This window comes from Natator depressus, chromosome 25 (assembly GCF_965152275.1).
Source record: "Natator depressus isolate rNatDep1 chromosome 25, rNatDep2.hap1, whole genome shotgun sequence".
Lineage (NCBI taxonomy): Eukaryota > Metazoa > Chordata > Testudines > Cheloniidae > Natator > Natator depressus.
The window spans coordinates 11,958,257-11,975,051 of record NC_134258.1 but is presented as its reverse complement, the minus strand read 5'-3'; the positions used below and the strand labels follow the sequence as shown (position 1 = coordinate 11,975,051).

The 16,795-nt window shown below is 58.1% G+C and overlaps 1 protein-coding gene across 1 annotated transcript; it reads right to left on the bottom strand.

Annotated features, from left to right (window-relative positions):
- Positions 1 to 10,363: 10,363 nt before the first annotated feature.
- ATP5F1D (ATP synthase F1 subunit delta) lies at positions 10,364 to 16,456 on the bottom strand. The gene is made up of 5 exons (XM_074939281.1): positions 16,319 to 16,456; positions 13,709 to 13,862; positions 12,889 to 12,977; positions 11,649 to 11,776; positions 10,364 to 10,524 (listed from the first exon to the last, which is right to left on the bottom strand). Exons 1-4 carry the CDS (start codon positions 16,454 to 16,456, stop codon positions 11,654 to 11,656), a joined length of 504 nt encoding a protein of 167 aa, XP_074795382.1. The 3' UTR covers positions 10,364 to 10,524; positions 11,649 to 11,653.
- Between the last annotated feature and the right edge of the window lie 339 nt (positions 16,457 to 16,795).

The following is a 16,795-nucleotide window of genomic DNA, read 5'->3' as shown; positions in this document are numbered from 1 at the left end:
GGGGAGGGTGGGGGCAGGTAGCCGTGGGAGCTGTGTGCCTGCCTGGGCTGTGCCTACTGTGCCAGTATCACCCTCCCCCCCCAGTTCTGTGCGGGTGCTTTAACCCAGCTGCCAACCTTCCCCAGCCCAGCTGGCATCAGTGCTGCCCTGGCCTGAGGGATATTCCCACAGGAGTCAGCCAAGTGCAGGGAGGGGAGACGCTCCCGGATGGGGACTCACTCGTGGGGGGGGGGGGGGGAGAAGAGACACCAGGGCCACCACAAACCCCATGCACCCTGCCATGCACTCACTGGACCCACACACACACCCCATGAGCCCCACCGTGCACCCCCGGATGCCGCATACCCCATGCACCCTGCCATGCACACATTGGACCCACACACACCCCATGCACCCCGTCATGCACCCACTGGACCCCCCCCACACACACACTCCATGCACCCTCCCCTGCACCCTACTTACATGTGCACAGCTATATGTGTGCATGTGTGTGTGTCTGGAGCTGTGTGCCTAGATCAGCCTGCGTGGATCAGCTCAGAAAAGCTTCCCGGCCCAACCTACCCTCCTCACACACACCAGACCTCTCCCTGACCTAGTCACACGGATGCGGACACACACCAAAACGCTCTCGTGTCCTGGCGTCCCTACAGATTAGTGCATAAACACCCATGGGAAATACACTCACCCCTTGGAGGCAGACAAGCACGCAGCTTCTCCGCTAAAACACCTGCATCCCCACCCGCTTTGGCCCGGCTGTTCCCCTCTCAGATGGACTTGGGTTTTTTCATCAGGAACCCGTGTGAGCCGAAATGCCATGGCCCCCACCCTGGCACTGGGACCGTGCCCTTGGAGTGCCCCGTGCAGGCAAGGAGACCCAGTGCCTCTGCTAGCAGCCGGCCAGGGTTCACCTGGTGGCTCGGGGACACAGCCCCTCCGGCAAGACAGGATGTGCCTCTAGGCATCAGAGGGGGAAGGGGGAAGACAATGTGGGGGAGCCACAGGGGTGGGGGAGGAGAATAGGTGGGGCATCTTGCAGAGAGCACAGACCAAACTAATCCCGGCACACCCAGAAACCACCCCCTGCCTTCCTGGAACCGGATCCAGTCCAGAGCCCATCAGGCCTGGTCACTACAGCTCCGCCTGGGCCCCCAAACCAAGCTGCCTTCCCTTGATAATGGTTCCAGAACACAAGCAGGTACCCACCCACGCCAGGGCTTTTAGAGACCCTGCCTGGGATAAGGGGCCACCCCTCACCTGACACACCAGGTGCACACGGCAGGGTTGCCCACAACCCCGCCAGGTGCTGCACACAGAAATCCAGTTCCTCCCCCCACCGCCAGGTCCAGCACAGGGGACTCCCTGCCCAGCTTCATGCCCCCGTCACCCTGGCCCCACCAGCTCCCGGCCTGCATGCGAGAGGAGAGCACGGGAAGCCCTTTCCATGCCACTGCCTGGCTGGGGGGGGGGGGGGAGGGAGGGGTGTATCTGAGCCGTGGGAGCCTGGGTGTCAATGGGACAGGAGCTGGGCCCATGGCTTTAGAGCTGGAGTGTCACCCTGCCACAGCCAGCGCAGGTGTGGCCAGCGAGGCTGCGGTGTAGAACCCAGCCCCAGCTGCCTCTCTGGGTGGCAGCAGCCTGAGTTTATCCGCTCCACCCCTGAAGCAGGCACACCCTGTCATTAGCCAGAACACCCCAGAGCAGCTGCTCCACTCTGCCCAGGGAAGCGAGGGGGCGGCAGAGCCGAGGTAGACGGGGACAGGGGCAGAGCAACGCCCTGGAGTGGGGGAGAGAGAGGTAAGATGGCAGCAGGGAGCCATTTCACCCTTGGCGACAGGAGAGGCAGCTATGCCAGCTCTAGGGGGCAGCTGGTGGGAGTTAAACCCGCCCCACTCTGCAGGTTAACCCCACCCTGCCAGGGGCTGCCCCCTCCAAAAATACAGCAAAGGGCATGTGGGTTACAACAGTGCAATGCCCCATGTTATGTGCCAAGCCCCAAAGAAGGGACCCTCTCTCCCCACCGCCATGACCTGTCTGATCCCTTCCCACAGGGCAGAATCCCCACATCACGTTCTATGAAATACCTGGCTAGGGAATGGCACCCCCCCCCACAACACCTTCCCCAGAGTGGGGTCAAGTCGTTCCCCTCCCCACAGCCCAGCCTGGCAGGCGACCCCAGATGCCATTCAAGGCTTCTGTGGGTCTTAGCGCTGCCTGCTGGGCTGTGGGGAGGGGAACGACTTGGTCCCAGCCACTCAGGGCCTGGCCCACACAATTACCTCATTCAGGTCCCCATGTGTGTGTGTGGGGGGCGGGGAAAGAAGGGCCCAGGGGTGGGGACGGAGAGCAGGTGCAAGTGTGTGCGATCTCAGCACTGCCCCAGGCCTCCAGCCCTCTATTCATACCCGCCCCACAGGAAAGCATTCCTCTGCCCAAGGGCTTTTAGGAAGCCAGGAAGAAAGAGCCATGCTGTTCCCCTCGCGGTGCTTATTTCGGGGGCATTCCTGAGGGCTGGGCTCTCCCCCCCCCCAGCACCCCAGCCTGGCGTCAGCTTTCACACAGCCAACAGCCCAGCCACCACCCACGAAACAACTGCTGCTTCCTCCCCTCCACGTCCCAGGAGAGAGCGCAGAACCTGCCCTGAGACACTGCGCCGCCCCGCTGTGGGGGGAGAAGGCAGGGACCCGGCAGGGAGCAGGGGATGCTGCAGGGAGGGCATGAGGAGGGGAGCCGAGCATAGGGAGGATGAAGCCGTTGGGCTGGGTGCCAGGACTCCTGGGTTCAATTCCTGGTTCCGACTCCCAGCTTTAAAGGGCTTGGTCGTAGCCCCAGCGCTTGGTGTCTCAGTCTCCCCTCCCAGTAACTGCCTGGGAACCTCCCAGCGAAGCGCCTGGAGACCAGAGCAGGGGCCAGCTGCTGGTGCAGCCACCTCGGGGGATTCTTTGCTCCCGGTGGAAGCGGCGCCCTGCCGGCTCGCTTCAATATTTGACCTTCCCCAACGGGAGCGGAGCCACAGATCAGACACCCCAGCAGGCAGATGGGCACATGCAGCCTTGCCAGTGGGGCGCAGCTCCCCGGCGCTCGGTCCCCCCTCCCCGCTTTGCGAAATCCACGCTGGTGAAACCTGGCGCTGGGTGCACCTGGGGCCGACCAGCCCCCCCGTGGTGTGGCAGCCGGCCAGTTGCCATGGCATCTGCCGTCAGCTCTGCGTGTATTTTCTCAACCAGGGCCTCCGTGGGAACCTGGCCGGCTGCCACCGCATTCCGCTCGGGCTTTGGGGCAGGCAGCCATTTCCTCCTCACGTCCCTCCCTCCGGCCCCGGGCAGGCCACAGGGCCCCCGCGGGCACAGGCCACGCAGCGTCTCTCTGCCCTGTCTTGGGCTGAGCCTGCCTCCTCTCCCTCCTCTGAGGAGGGATAATCCTCCGGGTGTTTGTTGGTTCCCACTCCCTGGCTCCCATGCCAGCACGGCACAGAGCAGCCAACCGCTTCCAGCGCCTCACCCGCTCCTCACAGCACACCCCTGACGTGTCCAGCCAGGGCCCCGCCACCGTGGGCCAAGTGCCCCTGGACTCCCACTTACAGCCCTGCTGATGCCCCTCAATCCTGACCCGTATCCTAGCTCTGGGCTCCTGTCCTCTGCTGCTACCTCTCAGTCCTGGCCAGCAGCCTCCCTCTACCAGTCCATACCTAGCTTGCTTTGCACCTCTACCAACACCCTGCAGCACTGCTCTAGAAAACTCCCGCACTTCCGCTCCGGGTCCCAGCTGAGCCCCCTTCCACTGTGGCTTGCTCCAAATTCCATGCAATGAGATCATGAGCTACTGCAAAACGCTCCTTAACCCTGATCCGCAGCCTTTCCCCGCACCCCCTCGCTACACGACTCCGGCAGTTCAGATCTTCCGTCTGCTGCTACCCAAGCCGCCCTGCAGAGCCTCTGCTCTTCTGGTGCACCTCAGTCCTGCCCTATAGCGCCTCCTGCCGCTCCAGAGCTGCACCCACCCCTGCTGGGCTGACCTGGTCCAGACGTTCATGCATCTGTCCAGCACCCGCAAAGTACCAGCTGGCAGGACACTGCCAAACCCCAATTCGATATCGCCAGCTCCTTGCATGGCAACCTCCTGCTTTGGCATGGATGTATCCTAAAACCCACGCATCAGAAAGGGGGTGATGCCCCTCAATCTTGACCTGCATCATCCCCTAGTGGGAGAGCCCCAGTGCCCAGGAGAGGCATGGTGATTACGGCAGGGGAGCCAGGACTCCTGGGTTCTATCCCCAGCTCTACCTCAGCATATGGCCTTGGGCACATCACACCCCCAATTTCTGCCTCAGTTTCCCCAACTGGATAATCTCCCCAACCTGGAGGGTTTCCAAGGCAGTGAGATCATTAGCCAAAAGCCATTCTACAAGTGCCAGTCGCTCTGGCAATGGCGCCCCCACCCCTCCCCGCTTGCCACCGACAAAATCCAGCAGGAAGGGTGGGGAAAAGAAGGAAAAAACCCACCATCTCCTCGCCTTAGCAGCTAAACTGCTGACAGGCCACCAGCCTGCGGCCTTGAAACACTACAGCTCCAGCACCACCTACAGGCATGGAGAAAAAGCAACACCAAGGGAAATCCAGTGACCAGAACCGAGAATCCATGGGAATGGAAAACCGAGAGCATGGCGTTCAGAGCCTTGTATTAATACGATCGCAGGCAGACACACACGCCGTGTGTCCAGGTGACAAGCTTCCCTCTCCGTCCCTGCTTTGCAGGGCATTTCAAACACCGCCTGGGATTTTCCACTGGGCTCCACTCCACCCCAGCATGGCTCCCAGGAACAGAGGCCTTCTGTGAAGGTTTATCTCTGTCCCCTGCTGTGTGGACGTGGTGGGGTGTGTGGGTGGAAAGGGGGGAGGCAGTATTTTCCAGTGCTGGAAACAAGGCAGCAAGGCTATGTGGATGGAACAATTAACGAAGCGGAGGTTAATCATTAAAGAAGCCAATGGCCCATGGAATAGCAAGGCCCAGCATTCCCTTTGGAGGAGGAAGTGCCAGAAAACTCCTTCAGAGGCACCCAAGGGTGCCTGGAGACACACATACTGGTTAACACCCTAACCTGGCCTTGCTGCTCCAGCACACCGCACACCTGGCCTTTCCAAACACACCGGCTGGCACCATGTTTTGCTACCCCAAAGAACGCAGAGGCCCCATTATTTGGGCCTTTTGGAGCAGGGCTGTGCTGGCCAGCAGATGGGCTAGGAATTTGCTCTGTGGAGTTACTCTGGAAAGCCTCAGCCTTGCAAGAGTGGAAGGGCTAGGACTGGGGAGGAAGTTATCAAGGCAGAGCAGGCTCCTGAGAACAGCATTCCCAGACAGCCCGTCAGCCTCCCAGCCCTCCCTGCTCTACACCTCATTACTGGAGAGGAGCGCCAGTCAGCCAACATCAGACTCAGCTGCACAGGGGAGCAATGGACGGGGGTGGGTGGGAGATGGTGGGGGGTGTGTGTGTGTGTGATAGCCACTCCCCTCTGAACTGCTTCTGTCCCACACAAGGTATGCAGAAGGCGCTCCCAGTGTCGGTGCATAGACACTGGAGTGTAAGTACTACATAAGAACGGCCAGACTGGGTCAGACTAATGGCCCATCTAACCTAGTATCCGGTCTTCCAACGTGGCCTGTGCTCAATGCTTCAGAGGGAATGAACACAACAGGGCAATTGCTGAGTGATCCATCCCCTTTGTCCAGTCCCAGCTTCTGGCAGTCAGAGGATTAGGGACACCCAGAGCATGGCCTCGCACCCCTGGACATCTTAGCCAATAGCCACTTATGGGCCTACCCTCCATGAACTTATCTAGTTCTTTTTTGAACCTTCACAACATCCCCTGGCAATGAGCTTTGCAGGCGGGCCGCGTTGCATAAAGTACTGCCTTATGTTTGTTTTAAACCTGCTGGCTATTAATTTCATTGGGTGACCCCTGGTTCTTGTGTTACCGGAAGGGAAAATACACTTCCTTATTCACTTTCCCCAAACCACTCATGATTTTATAGATCTCTACCACATCCCCCCACCATCGACCCTTTTCTAAGCCCAACAGTCCCCGTTTTTTAATCTCCCCATAGGGAAGCTGTTCCATATCCCTGTTCGTTTTTGTTGCCCTTCTCCGTACTTTTTCCAGTTCTAAAATACATTTTTGCAACTGGGTCAGAGCAGGTATCCCCTTCTGAAACGCACAAGAAGGGCAGGGCCCTGCAGCATTCAGGGCTGGCACGGAGAGCATGGGGGGTACGGGGAGAATGCAGGGGAGTCGATCCAACAGCAACCAGAGAGCTCTGCTAAAACCACTGCAGCCACAGCTCAGCCTCTTCAGCCTTTCCCCTGCATTGGAAACCCGGGTAGAACCAGGGAAATATCTTCCCCCTCACCGTCGCGCCCAACTACAGGGGTGGGGAAATCGGGTGCTTTGGAAACATTCCCTAGCAGGATCCACCCCCTGTTGTAAATTATTCCCTGCAAGAAGAGACGCCAAATCGGCTGCCACTAGGCCCTTAAGAGACGCTGATGTTTCAGTTTCCAACCGTTCCCTCTCCGCTGGCTCCCCCATCCCCGTGCAGCAGCCGTCCATCTGGCTGAGATATGCAAGTCATGACCGAAAAGCCCCTAATGGAAATAAATGACATGCTCTCCCCGCTGCTCCAGCGTGCAATAAATTCCTCCCCAGCCACCCCACCCCCACCACCGATCCGGCTTTTTTCCAGTCAGCCCTTCACTCCTCATTAACATTCCCCTCTCATGCCCACCCAGGGCCATGTAAAGCCCACAAGGCAAAGAAATTTCAACCTGCCCCATAACAACAATGCTTTTCATCTATCCACCCCACAGTGCTCTACAGTCTTGTGCAGATGGGGAAACTGAGGCAGAGAAGGGACATGACTTTCCCAAAGTCAGACAGCTGGCCAGAGGCAGAACTAGAATACAGGTCTCCCAAGACCCAGTTCAGTGCCCTAGCCCTTGGGCCATGTTCGCTGACAACAAGGGGTGCTCCTTTTCTCCCTTAGACCAGCCTCTGACCCCTTCTGTAGTTGTACCTTTCCCCTTGTACTCATGCCCATCCCAGGAGAACCTGAGCTGTTCTTTGCTGGAGTTGAAGCTATCATAAGCACCTTGGCTGAGCAACCTCCTGCCTTCCTAGAAACAAAGGAGTCTCATATCTCCACCCCCAGCAGCAGCCAGGAGCTGCTGCCTTCAAAGAAAGGTGTAACCTCTAATAAATTCGTTAGTCTCTAAGGTGCCACAAGTACTCCTGCACTTCTAACAGGGACTCCCAAGCTTTTCCTTAGCATGGATCACATCATCCTGGCCAAGATGTCTCATGGGGCACCCTGGCATTTGTCTCCATGGGGAAGGAGTTATCCTTTAATGCAAGTCAGCAGCGGGAAATTAAGAGAACCATGAACAGCTGCTAGGCCCACCACAAAGGGCCCTTTGCCTCACCTCTCTCTGTCCCATGATCCAAGCATGTACACGGAAGGAGATTTTAAATTCCCTGCCATGCCCCCAATCAGTGTAGACGCCAAAGCACTAGGGCAGGTTATTTTAGTTTGGGTAAGATACAAGCGAGATTGTTGAGCAGAGCAAATCAGCCGTAGCTTCCGGGCAAGCAGCAGCCAGAGCCCGTGGCAGCGAAAGGATGGGACAGATGCTGGCTTCCTAGTGGGCAGAAAGCTCAGCTCAGAATAAGCTGGGGGACAGGATAACATTGCTATATACATAACAATCCTGGCAATCAGCGCTGATGGGGAAGGAGAAACAGGTTAGCAGGAGGGGATAGTGTATCTCCAGAGCCTGGGCGAGGGGGGTAGCAGGCTATGGGGGGTGGCAATTACTCCCAGGGGACAGAGGGACTGGGGGACACTTTTGCAAGATGCAAGGTGACCAGCTTATGGGAAGACAGCTTCCAGCACTGCCCCCGGGGCAGTAGTGAGCAAGGTGGGATGTACACACCATGTAGCAGGAAGTATTTCTGGATAACCAAGAGAGCACACAGATCTAGTGCTGCTGTAAGGGCTGAGAGTCTTCCAGCCCCCATGCAGCATATGCCGATGTTTACCAGGGCAGCCCGATCATGCTGCGCTAAAATCCTAATGACCACACACCCAGAGCAAGGAGCTTGGACCAGCCCGGAAGTTCTCAGCTCCCCTTCTCTGTTGTCAGTCGTCGCAGAGGGATCTGGGGCCTGGCTGGTCAGGTTTCTGGGAGGGCACCGCTTGCCTGGTAAGATGAACAGAGCAAGTCGCAGAAGTGTAATCTGTGGAGACTACAATTCCCAGCACCCACCACTTTACGCAAGAGAAGGGCAAGCGCAGAAGTGGACACTGGCCATCCTCTGCCATAAAGAGAGGTGCACACCCCCCTGAGTCTCCGTCTCTGACGGTCCCTGTGCCCACGATCACCCTGCATCTTTGCCATTGCTAGCTGGAGCTGGCAAAAGATGCTCTGAATAGCTAGATGGGTTGCTGATGGAGACACTTTTCTGGTCCTAAAATTAGCAGCTGGCCATTTCCCCAGCTTCCCGGCCACGCCAACGCTCTTCCATTAGACGGAAAGGAAAAAAAAACCCACCTTCCGCTGGAAAGAGAGATGCAGGCAGGCACACGCGAGCCACAAATAGAAGCAGGGGAGAGTGCGCAGAAGAGAAATCAAAGCGGTTCCATCCTCAGTTACTCCCGAGACATTTTAATTAGCACTCGTTCTGACTTTGAGGCTTTGCTTATGCACAGTGCAATGCCTGACCTTTACAAGGAGCAGCGACGGGAAACGAAAACGCACCATAGCAGCACAGAGAAGTCAGCAGAGCTCCAAATACAACGGGCGTTTAGAGGCTTTTAATAAATGACAGTGAGGAATTTAACACCATCAGCGCTATTTCTGATCAGGGGAAGAAAAAGAGGAGGGGAGGGGGAGGAGACGAGGCGGCAGCCAAGGGTACATCCTTGGTGGCAGCGCTGAAAATAACCATGTTACACTCAGGCGCCGTTACCGCACAGAGTGACGGTGAGGGGCACACCGCAAAGAGGGGAGTGAGCCGCTAATTCTGCCACCCACTGACCTTTCCTGGAGCCTCAGCCAATTGAGATCACCAGCGACAGGACTTGGATGGTCTCCAGTGGATGCCAAAATATTGAGAAGAGGTGATAAGAGCACAGGAAGAGGGAGGGCCGACTGATGGGCGTCCTTGGCCAAGTCACTCCCCGCTCTGTGCCTCACGTGGGCTTCAGGATACTCCCCGACCACCCGGAGGCCCCACTGAGAGAGGGCTTTGCAGTCCTTCTCCCGAAGGAGCTAGGAGGTCAGTATCAGATTAAGACTCTGGAGGCAGATGGTGCCATTTGTGAGACCCACTTCCTAGCACAGGCTCTGGGACAGGAAGGAGGAGAACCAGATTTTCTGCCCTGCTCCAGCCCACTCCTCCCCCTAGGTGATGCTCATCTTCTCTGCCATTTGAGGTGGCAGGTGGGGATTCGCTAGCCCTCAGGGAGACACACTAAGCAGATCACTCCTACTCCCAGCTGGAAGGCTGAGCACAGCACCAACCCAGCCTCAGACACTGGCCAGAGCTAAGGAGCCTTCACCAATATCAGGGTCAAAAATCCCAGGGATGGGCCACAGCCAACAGCCATCCCAGTACATGGAAATATATTGGGTACTCCCATGTCATTCAGGAAGGATCTCTCTCCGTCTCCTAATCTGGGAATGAAGCCAACTCAGAGCTTCCATGATGGAGGATTGGGAAGATCTCAGGACGCCTGGTGTCTGGGGAAGATGGAGCAGCATGCTCCAGGGAGGGGGTCAGACACTTTCTGGCCAGCGGCACACTCCTCCCAGAAATGCAGACAGTAGCACGAGCACTGACAAGAATCCCTACAGGCATATGCAGAAGACCATTTCACAGGGAGAGCTGAGGTGGGTGATCAGGGCGGGTGGGGAGCAGAGTTTTGGTTTTAACTCCCTGCAAGCCATTACTACGCAGAAGGAGATAAGAGCCGAGTCTAAGGCTGCCCCACTGGGCCGTCGGCACCTAGGTTTGCACAGCACTAATCCTTCCATTCAGGCAGATTGTTCTGCAAGCTGGTGCCAGGGGGTGAAGAATGTGACTTAAGACGAAACCTTCAGCATGGTTCTCCATGGAGATGCACCCCGCTAAGGGGACCCCTCACAGACCAACCCTACATGCCTCTGGGGCGACCGCTCCCAGCTTCACCCATCCAGACCACGGCTGGGGCAGGAACACCCCCACAATTAGCACGTCACCTGCAGAGGAGCACTGTGCAATTTGGCTGGTGCAAACCATGGGTTCCGTTCCACAGGCTGAACCTGCCTCAGAAGAAGGTCACACACGGCAAGTTGGGGCTTTTGTTTTCTTTAATTGATCAAAGCAATATATCGGCATCAATCTGTCTCACGCCATCTGTACAAACGGGCGGGGGAGGGAGGGGGAGTCGGGCCCAGCCCCAGTCCATGGCTTCTGCACATCGACAACAGAATCCCTGCAACACACACAAGTGGAAAGGTTTAAAAGGGATCCAGGCTAAGGGAACAATGAGGAACACAGTGCCTTTCCTCTGGGGGCTTGGAAGATGTTCATGGCCAACAGCCATTTTGTGGCCTATGTGAAACAAGGCACTGAACCACGAGCACCCTTGACAGCCCCAGGGGAGTGGACAAGGAGCAAACCGGCCATACAGACCAAGCTCTCCTCTCATCCATGAAGATGACCAGGGGCTAACAGCTGGGCAACCTGTCCTCTTATACCTGCTCGGATGGTCTCTGGGGCTTCCCGTGCAGCACCTTTCAAACCCAGCAGGCACTCAGCCAAGCGCCAAGGCTCAGCATGCCATATGCTGGCAGGATCGTGCACTGAGCTCAGGGGCACTGGGCAGAACCACAGAGACAGGAGAAATTCGTTCTCACTGAGGAGATCAGCATCAAAATGGGGGTGGAGGCATGTGTAACTATTTAGCTTAGGATGGCACAGCCTGCCACACCCCCCACCTGTAAGTCAGACTCCCAATACCAGCCAATCCCCAAATTTGCCCTGCAGTGTCCGAGGCTATACCTAGAAACCTTCAGACCCCACAGCGAAGTCTGTAAATAGCAGTGACATATTAATCAGAGTGCCACTATGAATGCGGAGACTCCAGCTTGGGTCAGGAACCGATTGTGGCCAGGCATTAGCTACCTTCTAGTCATTCATAACCAGGCACCCCTCCTGCCCTGCAGCCATGATCAGAGACTGACCTGGCCCATGCTGCCATCTAATGGCAGAGGTCTGCTATGGCAGGGGCATACCCCCAACTGCTTTAGTGTCTGCATCTGGTTGTTCACCAAGGGCCAGGGCTGCAAGAGGGTTCTCTCCTCCATCAGGGCAGACAGGGAAGCTTGGCTGTCGATACACCAATCTCCCACTGGGCTGAGTAGCCCTGCGCCGCCGCCTCAGCCCTTGTAGATGGGGCTTCAAAGAGGACTGAGTTAACAACAAAGATCGGGAGCTCCCCACCAGGCCACGTTACAGATGAAGTGAGCTGTAGCTCACAAAAGTTTATGCTCAAATAAATTTGTTAGTCTCTAAGATGCCACAAGTCCTCCTGTTCTTGTTACAGAAGACGCTTACCCTAATTACTCCAGGGCTTTTACAAGGGCCTCACTGGCTTCTACATTAATCTGGGCTTCTACTTTAGCCGTTTCGTCAGGTGCTGCAGCCAGCTGGGATAAGGCCTTATCCAGATTCGACTTAGCAGTCTGTAAACACACAAGCAAGGGGAAGAGTGGTCACTGGGAGATTAGGAGCAGGAAGGTACGTCAGAGCACAGCTGCCTCTGGCACTGCTGGGGATTCTGGGGCTGGAACAGCTACACCCGGAGATGCATCACTGAGCTGAGCGGGTGGCTGTTATTATGGAGACTGGACGTAATGAGCCTGGGCCCCACACCAGCACTGGGTGCCCAGGGTGGGTGCTCAGGGACATCCTTATACCACACACTGCTCATTCAAGTCAAGCCCCTTTTCAAGCACACAGGACCTACGAGGACAAATTTGTCTCAGCAGAGGCCATGGAGACAGACCAAGTGACCTTCTCAGTCAGGGGCACTGTCTGGGGTGTCCCTGGGCTGTGGTTAGACAGGACCTGCTGCCCCAAGTCAGCCAGCCAGGCCCCTTTCCCCAGGGCAGCTGTCACTTTAAGAGAGTCAGCAGTGCTGCAGAACAAACCGCTCTTAAAGGGCAAGGGCGTATTCAGCAACGCCACACCAGGCAACTGCTGAGCCAGCAGCATTAAAACCCTTCCTGGGAGGGCACCGAGGCGGCTTGTCCTTGGCTGCAGGAGCAAACCCCAGCAGCCCAACGTTGCAGCCTTTGCAGCGCAGGCCAGCCCTGCGCGCCGGCACTCATCCACACACAGCGTGTGTAGAGAGGCCTGTTCCGTGGGTCTGAGGCCAGCCTAGGCATCGGGCAGCCTACTACAGGGCCCCAGGTTTAAAAGATGGGCCCCCCAAGACTTTGAAGCAGGTGTGGCGTTGCGAAAGATCGCTGAACACTCCAGGACAAAGGGAGGCAGCTTGCAGGGAGGGGTTAACTCAGCTTCTGTCCCCTGTATCCTTTAAAGGAAGGTTTAATTCTATGATCCTGGGCAGTGGGTGGAGAGCTCAGGGTGAGGAAACAGACCTTGATCTGGGAAAGCCTTCCTCAGCCACAAGAAGCTCCTGAGACAGGCAGCCCACGCAGGAGGAATGGGGAGCAAATCTCCCACAAGAGACCTCAGCATGTAGTCGGATTCTTTGCCCTGCTAGCAAGCGGGGCCCAGCCCAGCCTGTTCCCTGCCACCCAGGGTGGGCAGGCGACTGCAGGGTACTCACAGTGAGATCCAGCATGTCCAAAGCGGCCACCTCTTCTGCCAGCAGCTGCACAGAGGAGTCTGCATTGACTGTGATGGAACCACTGCTCACTGCAAACACAACAGCAGGGGGACGGAGTCAGTGGCTGTACTGGGTAGCCCCCAGGTACAGGGCAGGGCTGTGAGCTAAGCCTGGTTTGTGGGGCCAGGTCACAGGACCACGGTGGCAGGAAGGAGTCACAATGGCTGGTACCCCATCTGTACCTAGTGGAGCTTACACATTCTTAGCCCGCCCCCACACCAGGTCTGTTGTCAACTATCACTGCCCCAGGCATCAGGTGCTCTAGTCACCAGGACAGACTACCCAGACCTGCCAGGGGACTGGCGCACGCTCCAACGGTGGATCTTCACTTGCCACTCACGCAGGTCATTTCTTCGCTTGTTCTAGGACTCTTACAGCATCCTCCAGCTGAACACCTCAATGCACTTCGCAGAGGGCTCACAAGCCTGCCAGAGTCCCTCCCCTGCCCCAGGAAGGAGGGATTATCCCCATTTTACTGGCAGGAGGGCTGAGGCAGAGAGATGAAGTGGCTTACCCAGACTCACACAGAACTAGAGCCATAAATAGGACTCAGGAGTCCAGATTCCCAAGAATCCATCCGTTGGACAACAGCCCCCTTCCAGACCCACAGACAGGACCTAGGAGGAGTCCAGGCTCCCATGATCAATGGTGAAGCAAAGATTCTCCCCCACGGTAACCCCAAAGGGGAGTCCTTCCCAGACAACAATTCCTCCCTGAGGCCTCCTTTCACACTTTCAGGACCCCACCCAGTTTCACACACCAAAGTACTTGGTCATTGTGCCATCCTCGGCAAAGACTGTCACAACTCCGGGTTTCAGGACCTGTAGGGTGGGAACATGAGCCGCCAAGATGCCAAAGTTGCCGCTCAGTGTGGGAACGTCCACCTGCTTCACGGTGGCTCCGTTGTACAACACCTGAGAGAGGGGAAGGGTGGTTGGGAGCAGTTCTCTACCCTGACAGCAGGAGGCAGTACCAGGCAGACATCAAGGGTCCCTCATCCCATCCTGCAGCTCACTGGCTGAGCAAGGGCCAGAAGGGACCCAGGGAGTCTGCTCTCACAGCATGGGCACGACCTGCTGAGTTAACAGTATCTCTGCCCTGCCCTCCCAGGCTGAAGGGGCGAGCGGGTTCAGCGTAAGCGTACAGCCAGAACGCTTCAGAAGGGTGGGACTCGGGAGGTTGGGAGGGAGTGGGCCTGGCAAACACTGACTGGGAAAGCGCTCCAAGCGCAGGGGGGCGGCGTGAGGAGTCATGGAGTCGGGAGTGGGCGAGAGAGACAAAGGGAGCGGTTTGGAGAAGCTTGGGAAGAGCGTAGGGAGGCCTTAAAGTGAACCTTGGCCGAGGAGGCTGATAGGAGAGAGATAGCGAGGCAGGCTCCTCGCAAGTCCTGCCTTGCAGTGTTAATGCTCTGTTCCAGCCCTGGGCATCCCCCGCCTCCCCAAGGCACTCTGCCAGTGTAACCTCAGACTGGAACTGCAGCACCCCCTGCTGGCCCAACCCTTGGGCACCCACCCCGCTCTCCCCATGCACCTCAATCCTAACCTGCAGCACCCCTTGCTATCCCAGCTCTGGAACATCCCCCACACAGCTCTGCCAGTGCACCTCAATCCCAACCCACAGCACCTCAGTTAGCCCAGTCCTAAGGCCCCATGCTAACCTTGGGCACCTCCGTGGCAGGAGACGCAAGCCATGCCAACCCACACACAAGAGCCACGAGCACCATTAGGAATCAGACAGACCAAACATCTCGCTTGTGAGCCAACCCTGACTACACAGGTACGGGGAACACAGCAGCCACAGCAGCTCCAAAAAGGCAGGACTGGAGCGTCAGGAATGCTGAATGTAAGGGGTGTGGCAAACTGGTAAAGTGTGGGCGCAGAGCTGGCATAGCAGGGGGTGCTGCAGGGTCAAGAATGTACTTAGGCTGTAAGATCCTCAGGGCGGAGCTCGCCTTTTCGCTGTGTGTGCAGGGCCCAGCATATCAGGGCCCTGATCTACGACTGGGGACTCCAGTGCTACTGCGGCACAAACAAACAACAGAGCTGGGGAGCTTCAGAACTGGATGCTGCAGGATCAGGTTAAGGTGCACTGGCTGAGCTGCATGGGGGCCCCAGGACCAGGCTAGGGGTTCAGGACCAGGACTGAAGAACACTACAAAGCAGCCTGGAAAATTAGGTTATAATCTGATAATCCAGTGTATTGTGCCTGAACTAGTGTCTCCATCTCTTAAAATAATAAGATTTCTAAATCCCTTTCACCCCCAATGGTTGCTCCATTAGGGCCTGACCCCGGCCTTCCCCCCTGCTTGCACTGGGCAGCCAGGGCAGATCGTTTGCCCAGCATCTGCTCAAGCATTTCTCTCCATTTGGCAGAGAGCTCGTGCTGGGTTTAAACAGGCCGTGGACAACATTTCCCTACCAGGTGGACACTCCTTGCAGGGTCTGTTATCGCTATGGAACAATCCACAGAGGTTAGATGCATAAATGGCATTTCATGGCTCCCATCAGAGCCTCGGGATCCGCACCCACCTCCTTCCCCGAGCGCTGCCAGAGCCCCTTGCTCTCACAGGGCTGGCAGTGCCCTGCATATGCTCTGAAGGTCACTACACCCAGGCTCCTGATTGTGTGTGTATCTGGGTGTGTGTCTGTGTGTGACAGAATTCCACACCTGGGGACTCTTCCTTGCCATCCCCACATGGCACAGCCGCCGCTCGCTCTAGCATGGGGCTGCACGTTCCGGCACAGGTCTAACTGGGCCTTACCCGCACCCTGCAGAGAACAGCCCTGTGCCAGCCACAAGGCAGGCTCCCAGGAGAAGCTCACAGAGGAGACAGGAAAACAAACGGCCCAGCCTCGAAGGAGAAGAGACCTGGCTGGTTGGGGACCAACATGACCAGTTCTAACACTGCAGACCGCTAGGAGCCGGGGGCAAGGCCTGGCCTCTCCCCTACTTAGGGAGCCCCCAGGCCAGGAAGTGCAGGGAGATGTGATGGGGGGTTCAATTCCCCCCTTCACTCCCAGGGATCGCGCCCCCCCCCACACACTAAGTGCCCCACCCCTCGTACCCCCTCGGCCTCGGCCTAGGACCCCCCCCCACACCCCCCTCGTACCCCTCAGGTCCCGGCCTAGGACCCCCCCACACACCCCTCGTACCCCCCGGCCCAGCCTAGAACCCCCCCACACACACACCCCTGGCCCGGCCTAGGAGCCCCCCACACACGCCCCCCCTCGTACCCCCCAGGTCCCGGCCTAGGAACCCCCACACACCCCCCTCGAACCCCCCGGCCCGGCCTGGGACCCCCCCCCGGCCCGGCCTAGGACCCCCCCACGCCCCCCCTCGTACCCCCCAGCCCGGCCGAGGGCCCCGGCACCTGCGTGGGCGAGGCGAAGGTGAAGGACATCTGGGCCGGGCCGGCGGCCGCCTCGGCGTAGGAGCGGGCCGGGGCGCGGCGGCCGGGCAGGCGCAGCGCGCGGGGCCCGAGGGCCAGGAGGCGGCGAGCGGGCAGCATGGCGGGGCCGGGGCGGGCGCGGAGCGGGCAGGCCACCAAGGGCAACGGGGCCAGCGCGGGGCACCCTGGGAGAGGGACGGACTGCCACGCCCACAATGCACCACGCGAGGGGCCGCGAGCGCTGGTGGGAGTCGCCGCCCTGATCGCGCTGCAGACCACAAATCCCATAAGGCACCAGGGCAAGATGGGGGGGGGGCGCGCTGTTGCTGCTGCCGCGAGGGCTCATGGGAATGGTAGTCCTGATAACGCCCCAAACTACAAATCCCATGATGCACTAGGGCCAGGGGGCTTAGCCGCCGCGAGGCCTCGTGGGAATTGAAGTACTCATCAAAATAATAC